The 24,563-nt window shown below is 36.3% G+C and overlaps 1 protein-coding gene and 1 long non-coding RNA gene across 2 annotated transcripts in view; both read left to right on the forward strand.

The window, feature by feature from the left end:
* The window catches only part of LOC125663281 (receptor-type tyrosine-protein phosphatase T-like), a 40,673-nt gene extending 28,522 nt beyond the window's left edge, over positions 1 to 12,151 (forward strand). The window contains exons 11-29 of the mRNA XM_056147657.1: positions 219 to 325; positions 413 to 507; positions 1,891 to 1,964; positions 2,113 to 2,432; positions 2,517 to 2,604; positions 2,701 to 2,765; positions 3,248 to 3,284; positions 3,368 to 3,465; positions 3,826 to 3,954; positions 4,326 to 4,474; positions 5,894 to 6,029; positions 8,099 to 8,245; positions 8,412 to 8,499; positions 8,788 to 8,861; positions 9,244 to 9,378; positions 9,456 to 9,575; positions 10,312 to 10,460; positions 10,696 to 10,831; positions 11,211 to 12,151. Of these exons, the coding sequence (XP_056003632.1) occupies positions 219 to 325; positions 413 to 507; positions 1,891 to 1,964; positions 2,113 to 2,432; positions 2,517 to 2,604; positions 2,701 to 2,765; positions 3,248 to 3,284; positions 3,368 to 3,465; positions 3,826 to 3,954; positions 4,326 to 4,474; positions 5,894 to 6,029; positions 8,099 to 8,245; positions 8,412 to 8,499; positions 8,788 to 8,861; positions 9,244 to 9,378; positions 9,456 to 9,575; positions 10,312 to 10,460; positions 10,696 to 10,831; positions 11,211 to 11,300 (2,237 nt within the window). The 3' untranslated portion in view covers positions 11,301 to 12,151. The remainder of the gene's footprint in view (positions 1 to 218; positions 326 to 412; positions 508 to 1,890; positions 1,965 to 2,112; positions 2,433 to 2,516; positions 2,605 to 2,700; positions 2,766 to 3,247; positions 3,285 to 3,367; positions 3,466 to 3,825; positions 3,955 to 4,325; positions 4,475 to 5,893; positions 6,030 to 8,098; positions 8,246 to 8,411; positions 8,500 to 8,787; positions 8,862 to 9,243; positions 9,379 to 9,455; positions 9,576 to 10,311; positions 10,461 to 10,695; positions 10,832 to 11,210) is intronic.
* A 7,525-nt stretch (positions 12,152 to 19,676) lies between these two features.
* LOC130049130 (uncharacterized) lies at positions 19,677 to 23,613 on the forward strand. The gene is made up of 3 exons (XR_008797639.1): positions 19,677 to 19,767; positions 21,668 to 21,835; positions 22,282 to 23,613. It is a non-coding gene; the product is annotated as an uncharacterized LOC130049130 (long non-coding RNA).
* Positions 23,614 to 24,563: the final 950 nt, after the last annotated feature.

Below are 24,563 nucleotides of genomic sequence, written 5' to 3' on the forward strand. Positions count from 1 at the left end.
ATGTCAGGAAAACCGTATGCAGTTTGTTCACAACAGTATGGTCAAGATTGACCATGCTAAAGAACAAATTCTATATAGGACTGGTCGTTCAGATATTTGTACACTGCGCTGGTAACGATTTCACAAACAAACTGCGTAAAGGAGATGCCCATAAAGTCATAACAATCTTGACATCTAATCATAAAATAGATATTACTCTGGTTGTATTCTTTTTGTAGTTTGTGTGGAAATGACTTGGGGGATTAATTGTAGCAAGACCTGTGACGATTCATGTGTGGGTCAAATTTGCAATCATACCACGGGAGTATGTTCGAAATACATTGAGGTCAGTAACCAAATCCCTTAACATTCTGATACTGGAATATCAAAAAGTTCAATCATTTTTTTTTTCAAACCATATTGACCATTGTAGCCTCCAGGTTCACCAGTACTTTCGATAGTCGGTGGAGTCATTGCAGCCATTATCGTAATCATCATCGCTGTTATTTCCTTGATATTGTTCCGACGGTAAGAGGGGTGCTAACTAAACATTGTAGAAAAATATGTTCAATTATGTTGTGTAATATCGTACCTAATCACTGTCCTTGGTTACCTCACCTCTTGTATGGGGGGGGGGGGGGTATCTGATGAGTCCTACATCAATCGGACTTTTAAACTTAAACATATTCTGTACTTCATTTTCCCAATGCTTAACATTTCAAGCGAAAACCAAAGTATTCGCCAACTGGATCAATATGCATAGTCTAACAAATAGTTTGATATATGTGTAAAAGTTAATATGTGTGCGCATACGTCAATTTGATTGATTTAATATTGAATATTTCATTCTCATGGAGACCGTCATCTTTACTGGTGAGGCGCTGCACAATTTAGCCCTATGTTCGGTGCTTACGGCCTTTGTGCAGGGAGGGATCTTGGTAGAGCCACACCTGCTGTGACACGGGACCTCGATATACGCGGTCTATTCCGAAGGACCGCCCAATTAAATGATCTCTTATGACAAGTGAGGGGGTACTGATGACCAATTCTAACCTGGATCCATACGGGAGTATACAACTGATATGCATATCTAGGTCAATGTTACACATACCTTCTCCGTAGTCCATGCTTCGAAAACGGACTGTAAATTAAACTTCTTGTTTTGAATCCGGTAGGTGAACGGTGTAACGAACAACTTAATGACGAATAAAAATGACATTCCGATAAAACTTTGAAATCACTAAAATTATTTTGATTAAACGAAATCGTATATGGGAATGAAAAATGTGTTCATAAGCAAGATACATATTTCACATATAGACACATTACTTTTGGAGTTTCAAGCTTTGACAAAGGTGAACCGTCTCACCAATAACATTATTTGCTACTTGGTATTCAGTTATTATGTAGAAAACGAGACGTCTATATTTATGTTAGAATGCAAACTACGTACAAGGACGTTGATGTTACAGGGAATTCAACAGTTCTGTCGACTTTATTTACAAATTCAACATGTCATTGGGACACATGGTGTCTGACATGTTTCAAACAACTTGTTAAGAAGTATATGTGCTTTACATATAACTTTTTACTACGCATTGTTTCGTTCAACTGGTAAAGATAGAGGGATCACGGCGGATGAGGCCGATCGATAGGCGATGTTTACCACTCTTAGGCACATTATCCCACTTTTAGTATGTTCAGGGGTTCATGTTTACCCTACTCTGAATTTGGATTTCTTTTTTAGAGGATAGAGTTTTGAGATTGATCACTGTTCGTTATCCGCACTTGTTTATGTAATTACTATATCAGATAGTGTGTCCTTAATCTGATTATTTTTTTGTTTATTCATAAAATGAGTAAATTATTAAGTCAGTATTCTATTATGATTTAACGTTCATTTACTTATAGATTTAAATCTCCGAAGCAAGAAAACCAAGCCAACGTGAACAGAGGAAGACGGACCGGAACTTCTTCTTTAAGCTGTAAGTCTGACATTTATACAATTCCTTAATGAGGCTTTTTGTAACGAATTATGGTGACCAATAAGAAAATTCTAGTTTTCAAACAGACTCACTGAATGCGAAAACAACCGTTTATTGAGCCAGTTTATTTAAATTAAAATGTATTATGTATTCCATGAAGCCGACCTAAAAACTTCCAAGATGGATTACACGAATATTTATGAAAACATTGAGTCAACGTCAAAAAAGTTTGAAGAAATCAAAGATTCCAAAATCAACCGGAAACCAGGTAACCCTGACATAAAGCAGAAATCGAAGAAAATCGATAAAGAAGACGATACTGACGTTGACGAGAAAGTACATGAGGATAACCCATATGGAGAGTACTTGAACGAAGAGATTATCCCGGATATATTACTAGAAAAACTGGAACATGTTATTAAAGAAAAAGCAAAAGACGATGACGATGGCTTTAAAAAGGAATACGCGGTAAGGCTAGTGGCAAAGCGTGTATGATGAGGATGAAAACTTTTACATGGGTTAGTAATAGTAAAAACAACGTCTCCATTACAGACATTGCCGTACGGTGAGAAACGCGCCTGTAACGCCGGGAAACGCCCAGAAAACACGACAAAGAACAGATACAAGACAACGTATCCATGTAGGTTAATATACAGGCATAATAACATATTGAAATTTTATATTTAATCTTCTTAAAATATCTTTCATTTAACTATTGATCACGATATGTTTTTAGATGACCATTCTAGAATCCGATTGAACGGCGGAAAGTCTGACTATATTAACGCCAATTTTATTGATGTGAGTAGAATGTCTACCAGACACGCCTTAACCATATCTGACGTTTTATATACATAATAGAAATTATGTTTGGTTTCCTTTCAAGTCATCCCCCACTTGATGGCAAGGTATGGATGTACATGTGAAAGCTGACATTTATACCATTGATTTGTTCAGTTAATTGTATGTACGATATATGTATATATTTCTGAGGATTTCAAATCACTCGTATTGCATGTGTATAGCAGGTTTATTCTGTGGTTCTAATATTTGGCGATTTGCTGGCTCAAAGGTATGCTAATATTTCTAGCGAAATAAATTTTGGTGGACAGGGAAAAGTTGTCTCTTTTTGACATACTGAAGTCGCAAATGGGTGTATATTTGGCGAGCGAAATTTTGGCAAGTGTAAAAAGATACATAGTATAACCAAAAGTGTTCCACTTAAATGAGTTTCTGATCTTAAGAACATTACCGCAGGTTTATGAAATATACTTTATTTTCAGGACACAGAACAGAAAAATGCATATATTGCGGCACAAGGTACATGTCTCGTATTTTACACACCCTAGCATTAAGCTGAATTTGTTAGCAAAATAATTTATGAAAAACACATTTTGTGACAGGACCTAAGAAAGGCACGTTGTCCGACTTCTGGGTCATGGTGTGGCAGGAGAATGTCAAACAAATCGTCATGGTCACCGGCCTACAGGAGGGATCCAAGGTAATGGATGGGAAAATATGTACAATTAGAGAGTAGAGAGAGAGAGAGAGAGAGAGGAGAGACCGTGCAGATTAAATACAGACGAGAACTACATGTACGATACTGAATATAAAGATATGTAGAGAGGTGGTACAGATTAAGTACATGGGAGGGACTGTGGTATCGAATATACAGGTATGTTCAATTATAGAAAAAAAAACCATAACATTATTGTAAATACATGTACAGAAAGAGAGAGAGAGAGAGAGAGAGAGAGAGAGAGAGAGAGAGAGAGAGAGAGAGAGAGAGAGAGAGAGAGAGTACCACAGGTTAACGCAAACAGCTGTAACTTTGATTTATAACCATATCATGGTTTTACAGATAAAGTGCACTCAGTACTGGCCAGACAGTGAGACAGTTGGTACCTATGGCGTGTTTTCAATACTAAACCAGGAAGAGAAACACTACGCATTTTATGTAATCCGGAGATTCAGAGTCACCCATACAGAGGTTAGACACCTACAACTATAAATCACAACAGCATAAGCCATAAGCACTTCAATTGGTAACATAAAATATCGAAATAAAAATATATCAAGGAAGAAACTGTCATAAAACTTTGTACATAAAATTGTCAGAAGGTTTTAAAACAGTCTTTGTCCAAGATTTATGAATTTATTACAGTGTTATAGAACTAAGTCAAACCTTTAAAATTGAAGAGTAACCTGGACGTATAAACATTGTAATGAATTACTGATTTCTGACGGAATTTAACGTAGGTTAGAAAATTACTGAAATATATGGACGTGATAAAATACTACACAAAGACGCCTTACATATATACATACATATAATTCTTAAATGCATTTATCAATTATCAGTTCGGAACCTCTCGCATTGTCACACATTATCATTACACCGCCTGGCCGGATCATGGGACACCGGAACCCCTGTGTCTTGTAGCATTCCATGACCACGTGACAAGGACACAGAATAAACAAATCACTTGTCCAGTTTTAGTACACTGCAGGTTTGTAGTTAAGTTATCGTATAATGTTTTTTTTTTCAAATTTTCATTATGGTATATCTAGAATAGCGCACTTGAAAGCATATCGATATTTCTTGATAAAGTTTGCAGTTTCCGTCTCTCTGACTTTTAACATTTTTGACTTTCTCTGGAACTGACTGGTTCCTTTCAATCAGCTGTGTATCGGTAGGCTTTGGGCCATGGACATCGGATTTACCTCGGAACGTTTGTAAATTATTATTTTCGTTTTACGTACGTCTTGCAGACCTCCGTGGTTGAGCGGTTAGAGCATCACGCTCAAAATCAAACGGCCTCTCACTTCTGGTCGGGGCGGGTTCGAATCCCACTTGCGCCGATAAGTGAGAAAGTTTCCTGGTTTACTTTCGGAAGGTCGGTGGTCTCTTCCCAGATACATTGTATATGGGTTCTATCTTCCACCAATCAAAAATGGGCGCCACCAGATAATTGAAAAATTTTTGAGTGTGGCGCAAAAAAGCAAAACAATCAATCAATTGTACATCTTGTTGTCGGGTACATGTACACATTTCTAAATAAAGATGGACATTAAATCCATACATTACAACTTAGTATAAAGATGATGAATGGATGAATATAAGGAATACAAAATAGAGAATAGGGCAAACCAGGCTCCCTTAATAAACCAGATGTGGGATCAGGTGACGAGGAGGAGTAAACACCCCTTATCGAACGGCTACACCCGCTATGAGCCCTACACCTTGATCAGGATGTAAAGAACAGTCTAACAATTGGTGTGAAACACGCCAGACAGCATTTAACCTATTGTCAGGATATATTGGCAAACTAGATCTTTATAAGGACTATATAATAATCGATATTTTTGAAACCCTTGCAATATCAGTAGCCGGACTAATCATACGCAGACCAAGCGCCTTGTATGGAATCAGTTAGAGATACTCTTTTAACTGAAGACTGGACCACATTTATAGACATTATGGATCAACATGTTTTCCTACTTCTCGATTGTGGTAGCATAGTGGTTAGGGATGTAGCATCATATTCTGAAGGTTTCTAGTTCGATTCTCGATCCCAACGTAGCGACAATCTCAAGACGTAGCATGGTCCCGTTCCAGATATCACGGCACGTGTCGGCATGATTAATACCCCGACCCCGATTACGGTCTTCAATGTTATCCATATATCAGATGTGACCCTTTACGTTAACATTATTGACTCTCTATATTATCGAATATATCTTGATTGGGACGTGAAACAAAAGCTATATATATTGAAAGTAAATATGTGAATCAGTAACCATGCATCAAGGTTCTCAGTGTTCCTTTTTTCAATCTGCGATTTAAGGTATACCTGCACTGATATCTGGTGTTTCTAGTAATGTAATGGTAATTATTTTGCTGGTATATTCGACTTTGGTATTTGCAGTGCTGGTATTGGTCGAACAGGGACCTATATTGCTATAGATGCTTTATACAATGCCAGCAAGACTTTAAGGAAAATCAACATTGCAGAATACGTGAAAGAGATGAGGAAAAATAGGATGAATATGGTCCAGACCTATGTGAGTAAAATTCGTGTTTGAGATTTCAAAATGAATGTAGTAGATGTAATCCGTAAACTTATGCAGTACCTGAAACATTCTACTTTCTCGTTGTTCGTTATCCATTCGTCACCATTCGCTTTAAGTTCATATTTAACAAAGTGTTCATTATTTGCGCACCATTCAATCTCTGCATATTCCACATACCTTGAAAGCTGACATTTATTTTATTCCCTTACCATTAGAAATGCATAAATAGCGACAGAAGGTAATATTGGAAGATGTACTACTCCCCGTTATTTTCATATGCAAATTTGGGTGGGCAGTAATACAGCGAAGTGGAGTGGTAATATTGCTACTGAATCGACCCCCATCCCACTTTCACTTTCAAAAGCGATGCAACGGATCTGTACTCGCAGTACTATCATTTCAGGAAAAAGATACATTTAATACTTCTATTATGTTTTGCTTATTGTAGGACACATGCAGTTCTTCCATTTTGGTTCATTTCATTATTTAGTCAGCAAATGAGGATTTTTTTAAAGCTTGGAACCCCCCCCCCCCCTTACAATTAATGTGCATATCCTTTGGCGAGTCATTAAAATAAACTTCTCTAAAATACCGATACTCATAATTAAACTACATTTAAAAAAGTGTACAGGTAGTTTTCATTAATTATAATCTCTGTCGACACAGGTTCGAATTCCGCTAGCGCCGTTAAGTAAGAAAGTCTCCCAGTTTACTTTCGGAAGGTCGGTGGTCTCTTCCCAGGTACATTGTATCTGGGCTCTCTCTTCCACCAATTAAAACTGGGCGCCACCAGATAACTGAAATTTTTTCGAGTGTTGCGGAAAATATCAAGCAATCAATCTTTGAAATAATATTAATTGATACAGTTCAACTCTAAATGCATCAATAAACAATAATGATATAAGTGTCATATCTCAACAATCGATGCAATCAGTTATGAATAGTCGCCGTTAAAGATGCTGAAGACCTTCTCAAATTATCCATTATTTATTTTTTTCTTTTCATTCATTTCAATTTGATTTATTGTATTCTAACTATTGTTTTCTTTTTTCTTCATGTAAGAAATCTTTCATTCAACAGCCTTCGAATAAACGTATATATTGTAAGAAACAAATACATAAATATGCAATGGACACTGTACCACGGTAGTTTCTCACGACACAACATGATTTTTATTTCTTTTCTTGTTCTTGACATTGTTTGCAAAATGTTTTAAATAAAATTTGGGGATATTGGTACTACAAAATTGAATTGGTACCATATAAGTTTTACATTAGATACAAATATTTTTTTTAACGTATCTGCTTATGAAGGAAGTACAACGCAGGGAAAAAATCTAAGACTTTCCGAATAAATTCTTCATATTGCGTTCGCTGTCCATTCACTTTGCGCTTTGTTCGAGTTCTCCGTTCGTTCACCAAGTTACATCCAGTGTTACAATGTAAAACTTATACGGTACCAATTTTGATGCACCAGATGCGCATTTCAACAATGTCTCTTCAATGATACTCAACCGAAATGTTTGAAATCCGAAATAACTATGAAGTTTTAGAGCTAAATATAGCCAAAAACAGCATGCCAAAAAAGTGGAGCCAAATTCGTCCAAGGATAAAGACTATGCATGAGGGAGATAATCCTTAATTTTTTTAATGAATTTCTAAATTTTATAACAGCAATTAAATATACATCCGTATTTTCAAGCTAGTGACGAAGTACTTAGCTACTCGGCTGTAGAGACCCTCGGGGACTAACAGTCCACCAGCAGAGAGCTCGACCCAGGGGTCATAATGTAAAACTTATACGCTACCAATTTTGATGCAAATCATTTGCTGATAGCACATTCATCGTTTAGGAAAGGAGAACGTTTCAGGGACTGTATAGAGATTCCATTTCCTAAAAGAAGCAAAATTTTATTTCGGGGTCTTAAATATACCAATCGCCGTCAACATGTCCCGATGGTTTTGCTACTTTTGTTTTTCAAAATACCTGATAATACCTGTACTGACTTTAACATCATTAATTCACAAAAAGATGTTACATCATATTGTATTGACATTTAGGATCAATACAAAACAATTTTCTTGACACTCAATGCTATGATCAAAGCACCATTCCATGTGCAAAATAAAACTGAATATATCAAGAAATTGGAGTCGATGACTAAAGATCAACCAGCCAATGAAAGTGAACTTAGACAGGAGTTCAAGGTCAGTAAAGTGATTCGCTACTTGTGTATGATGCTTGCTGCCATGTAGATTCAATTAGTGCTCGCTGGTTATTTGTTTTCTATTAAACATTTATGCAGAGATACATTTTATGTCCATACGAAATGATATATTCATTCACTGAAATTCAACAAATCTCTACATTCAGAATTTACTCAGTGTGCGGCCATCGTACACTGAAGTTGATTACAAGTTCGCTCTACATGCTGGGAATGAAATATCTTCCATCCTACCACGTAAGTGTAAGACTATAAAGCGCGTTGATAAAAATATTGCCCTTTCATTATTATAGCTCTGTTACACTTATATATCTATATGGTAACAGATTCTCACCATAAGCTATATTTTAGGGAATGTTAAAACCAGGTAGTGTATAGTACACGTGCTATATTTTTCCTCAGATTGAATTTCCTTATTACGTACATCGATAATTGTATAATAAGCTGCTTGTGTAACATTATTTTAAAGTTATGTGTCATTTCGTTTGCTTCGTTCGGAAATTGGTGCCATCTTATTAATTTCAGTTGACAAGTACAGTCTCTTCCTGACCTCCAGTGTACCAAACCGTACCAATTACATCAATGCAATTAATCTTCCTGTAAGCATGCTCCATCATCAACGTCATCATTTCGTCTTCATCGTCGTCGTCGACGATTTCTTCTTCTTCCCTTTCTTCTTCAGCTCTACCATCATCATCAATCTCAATAAATTCTATGTGGTTAAGAAACATATGCACTGATGAATACAATTCTTCAAAATTGCAACAGTTTTAAGATAAATTCAGTAATGACCAATGAGGTAATTATATCGTACTGATGTGGTATGTACTGTTTTCAGCCACAAAACACAACACTAAAAGTTCATTGTTGTTTGCTTCACTACATCATCTTTCATAACAAATATCGCAATTGTCGAAAAGTTCCATATTTACAAAATGCATTTGTTATATGTGTACCACTTCTTGATTTCTGTATCGACAGTCTTTCACCAACAACAAGGCATTTATTGTAACACATTATCCACCACCAGAGGACGCAGTTGACTTTCTGCGCCTGCTTACAGATCATGAATCCCAAGTATTGATTTGTATGGATCCCCTCACCAATGTGGCGTCAGTATGTGCACTTCTAACCTTTCACTTTTCGTTTCCATACCCTACACACATAATAACGTATGGTTTGATTTAATGCAGAGCAAGAATTGGCTGCCAAGGATGGGTTGTTCCCTTAGTGTATCTCCATTCACCGTACACTGCAAGCAAGAGGAAATCACGAAGTTTAAGTGCACCACAGTAGATATTGTTCGGAATGGGGTAAGTCACCTTCGAGGTGTTAAAACATAATTGAGCGCGTTTTAAAGCTACACATATGCCTTTATACACCATGCAACGTCAACGATGTAAACGAGTGATTGAATCCATTTTCGTTCGTAATATAGTTAAGGTGTTATTACGAAAATGCCTTACAACAGCACTTTACATTAACAACAAATATGGACTGTTTACGTGCAAGAAGGTATCTAAATCTGATAAGTCCATGTCATTGCAATATGATAAATCAATATCAAATGTGAAGTGCACGTACAGAAAAATACAACGGAAACATATTACTTCTTGTATTGAAAACTTAAATGTTCCTAATATTGAAAACTTTTCCACTATGTGTCAAAACGAAATTTGATGTAGTTTAAAATGTACCAGAAATAGTGTTAATTTTGATACCCGCTACTCGCATAGTAGACCAGTATTCTGTTAATGCCCGTATATAGTTTATCGAAATTATGAAATATTATTTTCAATAAATTATCATGCTGACAAAATCTTGGTCTTGTTATTTACATCGAAGAAGTTACTGTCTGATACAGCACATTTACCATTAAGTCTTCAGATTATGTTATTTCCATATTCATCAATAGATAATTTCAAGATTTCAAAATCGGCTTTTCCCAAACGTTTTGAAGAATCCAGCGACCTTAACAGTGTTGACCTCATTTAACCGTACCTTACACTGTGTGAACTGGATCTCTGAAAATATTTATCTTCTTTATAGATGGATAATGAAACATGTTCTGTTGTAATTGTGGAGCCAATCTGTAATCTGAAATCAAGCGGACATTCCAATCAAACATCACAGTTACTTAGTCTGGTGTCCTTTGTGCTACACCGGAAAGTTGAAATGCCCATCACAATAGCTAGCAGGTATTGAGAGTGAACAAGATTAAAGGGTGACATTTTTTTTCAATTTTGTTTGACACTGTTTAAGTGTTTAAATATATTTTTGTTTAGAAATTTTGAAGTGAAAGATAAACATTTTAAACGCCAAATATCACCAAAAAAAAAAACCTCTCACATTTAAATGTAACCAAAATAAATATTGGAATGGTTAAACACAAATGGAATTTTGAAGATGAGTATGATTGATTATGCTTGATAGTGATGGAGCAGAGATGTGTGGAACATTTTGTACTGTTCACAATGTAGTACAACAGCTGTCATTGGACGGACACCTTGATGTGTTTTCGACGATTCGCCAGCTGCAAATCAGACGTCCAGAGTTATGTTTCTCCATGGTAATATTCAGTAGCAAGACTTGTTAAAACATTTTTGTTTAAATCCTTTAATTGAATATCAAATGTAAATAAATTGGTTCGCACCTCAATTTGATCTACTGAAAAGTATATGATTACATATTAGAACTGATATAGAGGAGTAGCCTTATACAAAATTATTTCACCTGTTTATCAGATAATGTAAACGAAGTTGGTATGGGGCATTGGGTCTTCGTCAAAAGTTTAATTTTATATTTCTACGCAAATAATTTGGTACTGTTAAACAATATGTGACAGATTTGGGTTACATTGATTTGGATAGCCCGGTGGAGGGATGTGGTATAATGACACTTTAAATGATACACGTATTGTTGAATTAACGTATGCATTTCTATGATAGGATGAATACAGGATGATCCATGATGCTGTGTTGGAGTATATTCGGACACAGGAGAAGTCTTCTGATGCCAATCTTTACTTCAACCAATGAACGAAACATCACCTGATATCAACGTTTGCTTCAATCAACGAACACCAATTCACATTATAACAATATTTACTTCAACTAATGAACAACAAATTACAAGACATCAGTGTTTATTTTAACCAATGACGACACAGCACCTGCTATTAATGATTATTTCAACCAATGGACGTCAATTCACATTATAGCAATATTTACTTCAACTAATGAACGACAAATTACAATATATCAGTGTTTATTTTAACCAATGACGACACAGCACCTGCTATCAATGATTATTTCAACCAATGGACGTCAATGCACAGTATAACAATTTTTACTTCAACCAATGAAGGACGCAACTCCTGATATCAATGTTTATTGAAACCAGCGAATGTCAATAGTCATTCACATATGCTACTTACTTATATACTTTATTAAAAATAGATGTTAACGGTAAACCTACAACTCATTTTTATAAGAAATGGGATGATTTCATCTTATCAATCGTCAATTTCCAATAGCTATGTAGTAATATCCCATTATTACCTGCATGTGGTGTTTATATATCTCAAGTGATTCAATACGCATGAACGTGTTCTACGTATGATCAATATCGAGGTAGGCTACTGATAAACAATTTCATGTTACAGGGGTGTCAACAGTGTCTTTTAAAGGCAGCATTTTACAAATTATATGGTCTGCATGGTTGTTATAATGATCAAATTTGCCAATACAACCTATCATTGGGTCAATTGCTGCCTGACTTGTTTCATGTCGATTCGACACACTGATTTTGACCACGGAAAATATAAGGCTCACGGTGAGTGTGACCGGTGGACAGGTAATGTTTACTCCTCCTAGGTACATGATCCCACCTTTAGAATAACCGAGGGATCCGCGTTTGTCCAGCTCTCTATTTTGTTTCCTTATAATGGTTATGACATTGCTCACTGTTTGCTATATTCACCTTTCATTATAACATTATTTACTTCAACCAACGAATGATACGTCGTGTGATTTAACAATATTATTTGTCACGTATCAAAAACATGCTTATTACCATTCATAGTACACCTGTAGATAGCGAACAGTAATTAAACATATAACTCCTACAAGGAATACAAAATAGAGAACTCCACAAACACTAAGCTGACAGTGTTGTTTACTAAAGATAAATCTATCTGAAATGACACGTTGATTTTGTTCTAAATGAATGTTGACTAAATCCTGTAAAAGAATTTAAGTGAATAAAATTTCAGTTTTGATCGTATGAACTAGATAGTGAACGCCTGGAATTTAACGCATGTGTACAGATACAATGAATGGATGTCATAATAGTTGCACCAAACAGTAATTTAATATTATCGATAGACGTGGTACATATCCTCATGGGTATGTCATTCTGTTGAATAAATTATTACAGTTTGACGACTGATGTGATAACTTTCATTCAATGCTTATATAACATTCATTTAAATTTGTTCCTTTCATAACAGCAGTACTGGTGTGCGGGATCTGAATTGGAGATGTACCGTCTTTATAACCGTGTTGTTTTCCATATTTTGAGAGTCCCTCTGTTGTCTTCTATTGCTTATACCGTTTTTGTTGACAATTATTACACGGAATTTCCCAAATTTTACGACAGTTTAGAGATTAATTGTCTGGGGACGTACTATGCTGCTTCGTTAATCACATGCGCCGGTCTGTGTTCTGGTGATCTTTGTCCATGTTACGGATATAATTCCCTGACAAAGTCGTGTCGTCTGTACTCGGAATGTAGATTCGGTAATGTGACGCAATCACAAGGAAACTGGCAGTATTATACATCTGACAAGAACGGTTAGTCTATTTCTTGTTTTTCATTTATATAATATTGTTCCAGAAAAATACAGATTGATCACTGTTCGTTATCTTCACCTTACATGTAAGATGACTTAACACATCTGTGTGATATGGGAAAGTTTCTGTGCTGCAGGTTGCGATGGAATTCATCGTGTTGTACCATGTTTCGAGGGAAATACCTCGTGCTGCACCATGTTACCTAGGAATACCTTACAAGTCCATTGTTATTCGTTACAATTGTTTTGATTCCACAAAAATAAATCTAAACAAGAATTTACACATCAATGAATCAATAAAAAAAAAACACCACTAAGTGTACAGAAGTGTCTGAATACAAATAAAATGTTGTGGGGGAACTATTCCAATTTTTCAAACTGATAATACAGGGAACGAATTGGAATTATGAGAAACAAATGCTCTTTTTGAAAAATGTATCGATGTGTAGAATCATACCATTTTATTCAATACTGAACATAATAGTAATTAGCTCTTGTGTTCAGTTTGTGAGTAAAATATTCAGAGTTCACTCATCGATAAATCCTTCAAAACGAATGTTTAATCCTATAGATTTGTATGTGTGTGTTATGCAAACATGTATCAATATCTATGCTATTGGAGTAACACATTTTGGGTCATGGTTATAAAAGCATATTCTATGAGAAAAACCAAAGAAATATTCGAGCCGCGATATGGCATTCATTTAGAGATGCTACTTTAGTTTTATAAGTCTCTAGTTTTTATACGACCGTCATAGACGGGACGTATTATGGTACGGGATCGCCCGTCTGTCCATCTATCTGTCCGGACCTTGTGGACAGGATACAAACCGCACCTTAAGTCCAGGATATTGTAACTTAGTATACTTAATCACCATGGTGATATAAAGATGCCTATTGTTTTTCAAAGTCATAAGTCAAAGTTTAACGTCATAGTAATACTTAGCAGGAAACCCTTGTAAGCAAGATACAAACCGAGCCGTAAGCTCCAGAATACTGCAACTTTGTACATTTGATCACCATGATGAGAGGAAGATGCCTATTGTTATACACCCGTTAAACATGGGACGTTTTATGGTATGGCGCCGTCGGTCTGTCCGTCCGTCTTCCCATCCGGAGCTTGTGGATAGGATATAGACCGAACTGTAAGCTCTAGGATTTTACAACTTAGTATATTTGATTACCACGATGAGAGAAAGATGTATATTGTTTTCCAAGGTCAGGGGATAGGGTCGTAGTATCACTTAGTAGGAAAACCTAATAGGAAACCCTTGTTGGCAGGATACAAACCGAACCGTAAGTTTCAGTACATTAAAACTTAGTATATTCCATCACCATGGTGAGAGAAAGAAGCCTGCTATTTTTCAAGGTCAAATGTTACAGTATCAATTAGTAGGAAAACATTGTAAGCAGTACACAAAACGAACTGTTAGGGGCAGGACCGTTCAAGCTTGTACACATACACTTCATGCCAAGTGAAGAATGCCTATTGATATACGCACGTGGAAGACGGGTCTTATTATGATATGGTGTCGTCCGTCTCTCCGTCCGTCTATCTGTCTGTCCTTACTTTGAGGGCAGGTTACAAACCGAACAGTAAGCTCGAAGACTTTACAACTTGGTACATTTACTTACCATGAGAGGAATATACCTGTTATTTTTCAAGGTCAAGGTTGTAGTATCACTTAGTGGGAAAACCTAGTACGAAACCTTTGTGGGCAGGATACAAACCGAGCTGTAAGCTCCAGGATATTGAAACTTGGTACATTTGATCACTGTGATGAGAGGAATATGACTATTATTTCAAAGGTCAAAGGTCATCCCTTAGTAGAAAAACCTTGTAGGCAGTATACAAACCGTATTGATGAGTCTAGGACTGTCAAAGTTTGTACTCATACCCTTTTTTGGCAAGTGCAGGATGCCTATTGTTATTCACCCGTCAAAGACAGAACGTAATGTGGTAGGTTGTCGTCCGTTTGTCCGTCCGTCTGTCTGTCTGTCCGGACCTTGTGGGCAGCACACATACCGAACCATAAGCTTTAGGATTTTACAACTTGGTACATTTCATGACAATGGTGAGAGGAATATGTCTATTTTTCAAGGTCAAAGGTCAAGGTCATAGTATCACTTAGCAGGGAAGCCTAGTAGGAAACCCTTGTTGACAGGATGGTAGGATACAAACCGAGCCGTAGGGGCCTTTGTGGCCGAGTGGTTAAAGCATCGAGTTCAAAATCACAGCCTCTCACCTCTGGTCGGCGCGGGTTCGAATCACACTTGCTCCGGTAAGTGAGAAAGTTTTCCAGCTTACTTCCGGAAGGTCGGTTGTTTCTTCCCAGATACATTGTATCTGTGTTCTATCTTCCAGCAATAGGAATTGGGCGCTTTGAGATAACTGAAACATTATTGAGTGTAGCGGAAAACAGCCAACTCAATAAATCAATCAAACCGAGGCGTAAGATCCAGGATATTGTAACTTGATTCATTTTATCCCCATAATGAGAGGGAGATGCCTCTTGTTGGTCAAAGTCCAAAGTCTCAGTGTAACTTAATATCAAAACCTTGTAAACAGGATACAAACCAGACCGTAAGCTCCAGGATATTGGAACTTGGTACATTAGATCATGTAATGAGAAGAAGATGCATTCTATTAAAAAATTGTAGTCAGTGTAGAAACCGAATTTTTGAGCTGGGATAGTCAAAATTGTTACACATTTACTTTATGACAAGAGGACGATGTATATTGGTTCCGAAAGTCTAAGGTCAAGGTCATATTAGCAGGATATGCAGACCGACTCGTTGGGGCAAGGACATCAAACAAGGTACACATATATATGATGCCTAGTGAAAATATTACATAAAGAGTACCTGGTTGGTCTTGTTGGGTTTCTTTTTCGTTGATGCAAAGAAAGTATGTTAAACCCTGGTGATCCCTGATACTACTTGAAATCATGTTGTCAGAAAAGCCCATTTTATCTTAGTTTTTCACGGACGGATAATATATCGTTGGTTGTACTCCTGTTGATTCACAATAATATACAATTATTTTTAACAAATATTTTGAATAAATTACAGTATAGCTTGGTTTTAAAACAAATGTGAAAATCCCATACTTTTATGAATAAACCTGTTTTAATAAGGTATATCAAATTCAGTGTATAACCGGTATGGTCACCTTAAATCCACACCAGATAGCTGTGTCGCGCTGCGGTGCATCCTCCAATCAACATGTACCGTTTGAATTTGTTTATTTTATTCAAACTTCCAGCTCAAGGACAGATTGTTTCGAAGGGTACAGACACTGATTGCTTTGATTACTACCAAAGAAATATGACAACTTCCGGTGTGTACACCATACATCCCTTTGAGGACAACTCTCTACGAGTCCAAGTCTATTGTGACATGGATACTTCTGGTGGCGGATGGACAGTAAGTGACTACTACTGTCTATAGTGTCTGAATAATCATAAATCAAAATGCCTCCCTACTCAATGAAGTAATCAGTCTATTTATCTGTCTATCACGATTTAAATGAATTTGCTGGTAGGTTAAAGATTCCTTTATAAAATATCACAGTGCACTTTATGCCTTTATTTCTCATAACTACCAATATATGACGCCGTAATGGAAAATGACGTCAAGTCACTGCAAACTTGAGCTGTTATGACGGGGAGAGTGTCAAAAACTTTAGACCTTATTTCAAACTGCCTATAAGGTGTCAGAATGCTATTGCTAAATTCACATGTCTGAATTGTATTTTGATATCGTATATGCCCGAATATTTTAAAATAGTTTGTTTAATTACCCTGGATTGAAATTCAGCGTGTTTACACTTCTTTCTAAAAATATACTTTTGAAATGTACTTTGTTTTATACTAGTGATAAGAGGTAGAATGTATGATGTGTTTGTAAAAGAGTGTAGTGCAGGTAATTTATGAGGATTCATTTGAGATTTATTACGGAAATTGAAAGAGGATTTCGTCCTCTACCCGAATCTTGCTTGGTTAAATGTGTGATGGCTTTTTTGAATACAGATTACCCTCAGATGTGTAGGTAAGTGTGTGGGTAAGTTGAACTGTTCACGAAATGCATGTATTTTGTACGTAAGTAATACTACCATTTTTCCAAACACATTTCGGGTACACAAGGATATGGTGAGTTCATGTATCAAACAAAAAGTTAAAAATAATTGTTAAATGAGCTGCGCTGAAGCGATTTATGTGAAACACTTCAAACAATTATAAATGACCGTCACGTGATCCACCATGTCATGTGATATCATAATAGATATGCCAATATATAGCTGATATAATTTTCTCTATAACTTGTCTGTACTTAAGTATATAAATTACAAGTGAAAACCAAAAACTGACCTCGAAATCCAATGTATGATTTGAACGCATTTCAAACTCCGGGAAGCCTCAACATAGCTGTGTTTCTAATACAGTATTCTCTACATTGAAACATTACAACGTGGTGTAACAGTTTTTAAACCAAACCTTATATTGAAGTTTATTTGCAGACAACAACAAATCTGATCATCATCCGTCATGTATAATTATATTCAATGATACAACTTTGACGTCACTAGAATTGCAGCAGCCTAATGGTTATGACGTTCTCTTTGACGTCATTAGAATTGCAGTAGCGTAATGTTTATGACGTTCTCTTTGCAGGCGTTGTTTTCATTCTAGATTATAACATATGTAGTAAATGTTCTTTAGATGAACGTTCCATGTTAGAAATTAATTCCACATATTTTTCGGTAAGACCTTGAAAACGGAAGACCAGGTAGTATCACGGTAAACATCGGCAGACAAAGCATATTCACTGCCAAGGGCATTGAATCCACACATAGATAAAAAGCAAGTGTCGTATTAAATTCAAAGCTGGTTGCTTTTCAATATGGACATCGCTTATTGATGTAAGAGTAAAACAAATCACCCGCAATGTATATGTTCTATTAGCTCTGTTTTCACCATTATCTACTATCTCCTCTCACAAAATATTTAATTTCAGGACAATTCAAAAATGTTAATGCAAAAACATAAAAAGGAAATTAATGATTCATTTATCCCAGCGTTTGTCTTATATAACACATGGAAATCATCCAGCAACTTCAAACTCTCTTTTATATTGTACAATACTACTGCTTAGTACACGGAGATAACTGACAGACAATGAAATGATGATCAGGATGCTATTGTCCAGCAACAGACAAACCATTCCAAATATCTAATTACAATTCCAAACTGAATATTTATAAAGTCATCACTTTGGCAACAGAGTACCTATTGATTCATACCATATGTAGACATCTTGACTAAATGCATTGTTCAAATTACCTCTTCATGCGTCAGCATTAACCACATCTTATTATTTTGACAAAATGCATTGAAATGGTTGTTTGAAATGCAAGAATGTAGATCTTATACGGTACCAATTGTGATGCACCTGATGCGTATTTCGAGAAATAATATCTCTTCGGGGATGCTCAAGCCGACAATTTGGAAATTCGAAATGATAAAAAACTTGTAACAGCTAAAAGGAAAACTAGGGTGCCAAAACAAAAATGGAGCCAAATTCGTCCAAGGATCAGAGCTATGCATGAATAAATAGCAATGTTGTAGCCAGCGAAGCTCGCGTCGCGACGAGCTCGTCAAAATATTTACACATTTGAATCAAGTGATTTGCTCTTCGTCATCGGAAAAATCATAAATATTACGCGTAATGCTTATGGAAAATTGTTGTCGTCACAGCGGTATACTTCATGGACAACCCCTTATAAATTTAAAACAAATAAATAGTTTGAAAAGCTCCCTATTTGTTTTAAAATTCCAATTAATCTTTCTCATACATTTGTAAGTGTTGTTGTTAATTGACAAAAAGTAAAATAACAACAGCGCATCTAATATCACGTCAAAAATGCGCTGTTTTACATATCCCTCGCTAAATGAATAGGCGGATTAAATGCCTAAAGTGGTAGTGTAAGATGTTACATGTATGGGTCCTCGCTCGTCTCAGCGGTTACAAGGTAAAATATATAGTGCTACAGTGCCAATCCAACACTTTCAACTGCCCGATTCTAGAATCGCACAGGTACTACCAAAATGAGCAGGATGACTCACGGTAAAAGGTATGCCAGGGTCTTTCATAATAGCTTGGATCCATGATTTCCTAATTCCCAATATCTTGTGATAATTAAGTATCCTATAATTACCAATGTATAATGAGACATAGCAGTGATTGCAGACACTCCCATGCTGACAGATATTTTGGTTACCAACCATAGCCTCCTTTTTAAAGTATGTGAAAAGAGTAGAAAAGGCTCTATCTGCATAAATCTGATGCAATTGTTCTTAACGTCGCATACGACCGCTGTAGGAATATTCCATACTCGGAAGTGTCTTAAATTATGCATACACATCTTTCAGGTAATACAATCGCGCCATGATGGATCTGCATAAATCTGATGCAATTGTTCTTAACGTCGCATACGACCGCTGTAGGAATATTCCATACTCGGAAGTGTCTTAAATTATGCATACACATCTTTCAGGTAATACAATCGCGCCATGATGGATCGGTGAACTTCAGCAGAAATTGGACAGAATATAAAGAGGGATTTGGTTCTGTTTTTAATGAACATTGGATAGGTAGGTGTTTTTGTATCTTTTGTAAGAATTTCATTTTCATATATGAAAACGTAGCATTAATTCCACTTTCTGTAACCGTACTTATACTCCAACTGCCATTTCAAAAGATGAAATTCTTCAAAACCATGCTTCAGTTTTAGACACATTGAATATACCAGTCAATGAGGCGATTGAATATTAATTATCCTACCTATACGGGGTTCCTAAACTACATAAAACCCCTTACAGAGATACATTGCTGGATCCAGTAAGCGCTCTATCAAGGCTCTATCTTTGCTCCTCACGAAAATATTAACAGCTGTGAAGGAAAAACTTCAAACTTATTGTGCGACTACATATGCCAGAAGTGATGTTAATCAAATGTGGATTCTAAAAAATTCTAAACAACTTTTAGTAAATTTGAAAACGCATAGTTTTTCCCAAATCAATAACATTAAAACATATGACTTTTCAACACTATACACCACCATTCTTCACGATAAATTAAAGACTATGCTTTTTGATATCATAGACAGTTGCTTCTTCAACAAAAACGGAAAACGGAAATATTTACATCTAGTGATCAGTCATTCAAAAACTTGCTTTGTTAAACACCACTCTGATTCCACGGTCGAGTACTCTGAAGTTGAAATAAAAAATATACTAGAGTTCCTCATTGAGAATATCTCCGTGATCTTTAGTGATCAGGTCTTCCAACAGTCTGTTGGGATTCCCATGAGCAAAAGTTGTGCTCCTTTGTTAGCTGACCTGTTTCTATATTCATATGAAGCAGAATTTATTCAAACACTTCTAAATGAGAAGAAAAAATATCTCGCTGTAACCTTCAATTCAACATTTTGATATATCGATGACGTTTTGTCAATTAACAATAATAACTTTCATTTCTTATGTCGATGTGATATATCCTTGTGAGCTCGAAAAAAATGACAACACAGAGTCATCCACTTCTGCTTTATACTTAGATATTTTATTAAAAGTAAACATTAACGGCAAACTGACAACTCAACTGTATGACAAACAGGATGATTTCAGCTTCTCCATCGTCAACTTCCCATAGTTATGTAGCAATATTCATTTAACACCTGCATATGATGTGTATACATCTCAACTGATTCGATATGCAAGAGCTTGTTCTGAGTAAAGTCAGTTTTTAAATCAATGTAAGCCTACTGACAAACAAGTTGATGGTACAGGGGTTTCAACAGTCTCGATTGAAGTCAGCATTTCGCAAATACCTATCAGTGGGTTAAATGTTATCTGACGTGTTTCATATCGATTGTTAAGCCGTTCTTGGCACACTAATTTTGACTGCAGATAACTCCGTTTACCTGGTCAGGATATAGGGCTCACGGCGGGTGTGACCGGTCAACAGAGGGTGTTTACTCCTCCTAGGTACCTGACCTCACCTCCGGTGTGTCCAGGGGTCCGTGTTTGTCCAACTATCTATTTTGAATTGGTTATAGGAGTTATGAGATCGATCACTGTTCGTTATCTTCACCTCGCATTGTAAAAATGGTGATTTAGATGTGGAAGAATTTTCACTTATTTACTCCACGTTCATAGTTATATATGTTTGATATGATATATACTATATTATGTTTCTGCGTACCCCCCCCCCCCCTCACGTGCAATGTTGGGCGTGAAAAATCACGTACTTAACCCACGACGTAAATAATATCTTTTAATCTACATTAAGAACACGTTTATCTACATGTCGATCCCTCTATCCCCTATACCTATTTCTGTCAATAGATAGCTATACTATATCTCATTACCTATTATCTGAGGTGTTGGCACACTTCTATGCAACAACAATACATTAAATTTTTCGTGAGTAACATTTCAAAATTTCCTTTTTGCCTTCCTATTGTATAGTGGTATTTCTTATCACCATTTGAAGGTAATGATGTCATCCACTAATTGACTAAAAGCAACGACACCCGTATCTATTTCTCCGTTACCCTAACCAACGGCTCCATTTTATACCAAGAATATGACCGATTTTCTATCTCGGATGAGTCGGATGGCTATCGCCTATTTCTCAGCAAACCATCAACTGGGAGTCTTGGTATGAATTTAATTTGATTTTCGTAAACACGCCGGAGTGCATACATAGGTAACACTTTCCTCGGTTTATGGTTGACTTTCATTGGTATATAGTTTTTCTTCATGTTTTTGTTAATCATTTCTTTCGTCTTTTTGTCCGAATTAACATTTCAGATCAATGTTTTGATTATATGGTAACGTAGCACTATATAATTCGTACAATAGACTATGGTCTATTGGTATGTCTACTCGTAATATTGCTATAAATTCAATAGAAGAGATGTGGTGAAAGTCAATATCCACTCGCTGCATCCGTCATGTCAAAATAAATAATGTCACTTGCAGATTTTTATTTGTCATTGTGTTGCTACTTCTATGCTATTGAAACGCTAGCGCAGGGAATCTAAACTAGAGACAGGTAAAGGCGAATGTGTAGTGAATCATTGCCACCTTTGTTTCTTTTTAAAGGAGACAGACTTGTTGATACCGGTAGTAGTTCTGACAATGTGGTGGGCATGAATTTTTCTACAATCGGTCTTCACTCATGTGCAAGTGGTTACGGAGCCGGAGGAGGGTGGTGGTATAACAGCTGTCATGACGCCTATCTGAACGGTCCGTACAAATCAACCGCATGGAATCAACCCTGGGATCCACCCATACAAAGCGGAAGCAAAGTTTCCCGCACTAAAATGATGATTCGTAAATGCTGAAACGTTAAAGTGTTCTGCGAAACCAAATTCCATCAAACGAACACGAAGCAACAACAAAGAGACACGATTGCAGAGTTCTTATTTTGTTGGTTTTTTTTTTTTTGGTTGTTTTTTTTTTCATTGTTCTTTTTTCACTTACTGATACTTATTGATCTTTACTTGACGTAGATATTACAAGTAACTAATTGATACAATTTCCTTGGGATTTCTATACCTATATTATATTTTTCAGTTCAAACAAATTCACTGTAAACATATATCGTGTACTGCTATTGTACATAAATAATTGCGTGTGGCATCGTGGACGTAATCAAGATACATGTCCTGCGTATAGTCAGTTTTTAAATTGAGATAAGCTATTGACCAACAAGTTGATGGTACAGGGGTTTTGACAGTCTCCATTGAAGTCAGCATTTCGCAAATTCTATGGTCGTTAATACAACCTATCATTGGGTAAAATGCTGGCTGGCGTGTTTCATACCGATTACTAATCCGTTCTTGGCACACTGATTTTGACTGCCGATGACTCTGTTTACCTGATCAGGATATAGGGCCCACGGCGGGTGTGACCGGTCGAAAGGGGATGCTTACTCCTCCTAGGCAGCTGATCCCACATCTGGTGTGTCCAGGGGTCCGTGTTTGGCCAACTATCTATTTTGTATTGCTCGTAGGAGTTATGAAATTGATCACTGTTTGTTATATTCACCTCTCATTTAGAGGGTTCACAATGGGAATGAGCGATCAACAAGGGATGTTTACTCCTCCTAGGCTCCCGACCTCATACCTACTGTGTCCATAGATCCTGTTTTTGTTTCTCTGTTCTCGACTTCTCTTTCTTTGTAGGATTCATAACATTCACCATTTTCAAACAATTGAATTAAAAGGCAAATTGACGGAAACGTCATACTGCAAAATAAAATATTGAAATAGTATTCATAAAAGGTCATTATAGTAAAATTTTATTGAGTTTGGTTCTATTTATTTACGCCAATTCCAGAATTGTTCACTCACTGTTATGGGCGTGTGGGTTAAATCATTTTAAAGTTCATAATGTCATAATTTAATGTGATCAGGAAAACGATCTCTTACATAACATTTACTATCTCATTGAAATTAGATATTAACGGTAAATTAACAACTCAACTTTATGTAAAACAAGATGTTTTCAGCGTCACCATGGGTAATTTCCCATATTTATGTATCAATATTCCATCATCATCTGCATATGTTGTTTATATATCTCAACTGAGTCAATACGCAGGAGCTTGTTTTACGTATGATCAGTTTTCAAAACTAGGCAGAGTACTGACAAAGAAGTTGATATTAAAAGGGTTTCAACATTGTTGTTTAGTAGTTTGCAAATCACATGGTCGCTATAACGATTTAGTTTGCCAACACAACTTGCCTTTTTGTCAAATAGTGCCTGAAGGTTCCAATACCAATCGGTAGACCGTTCCGGCTAGATTAATCCTAACTACGAATTACCCCGTTTACCTGATCAATATATAGGGCTCACGGCGAGTGTAACTAGGCGAAAAGTGATGTAAACTTCCTCCAGGTACCTGATCTAATTTCTGGTATATCCAGAGGTCCATGTTTGCTTACCTCTCTATTTTATATTCTTTATATGAGTTCAGAGATAGAGATCTTTTAGTTATCTTCACATATATCATAAAGCATCTTCACACAATCCCCGAATCATGAGCAACACTGAATATATAGATATGATTAGAAAATAACATTTTTAAGAACTGTTGAATGCACGAAAGAATTGTGAACGCTCAGTTTCAACAGAGAATTATTGCCTCAAGTATCAGTCAAGTAAATGTAGACATCATATACCAACGTATCATTTTGCATTCAGATGAAATATTATAGTATCAGCATGTCGTGTTTTTAAATGTGTAGTAATCGATACTAGGATTTGTTATCCCAATATATTTCTTTATATCCAAAACAACTGAAATACATACGTCTCATTTCATCAGAGCTAAATATCTTCCGACCTAGCCTAGCTCTACAGTAGACCTTCAAGACCGC

Source organism: Ostrea edulis, chromosome 8 (assembly GCF_947568905.1).
Source record: "Ostrea edulis chromosome 8, xbOstEdul1.1, whole genome shotgun sequence".
In the NCBI taxonomy this organism is placed as follows: Eukaryota; Metazoa; Mollusca; class Bivalvia; order Ostreida; family Ostreidae; genus Ostrea; species Ostrea edulis.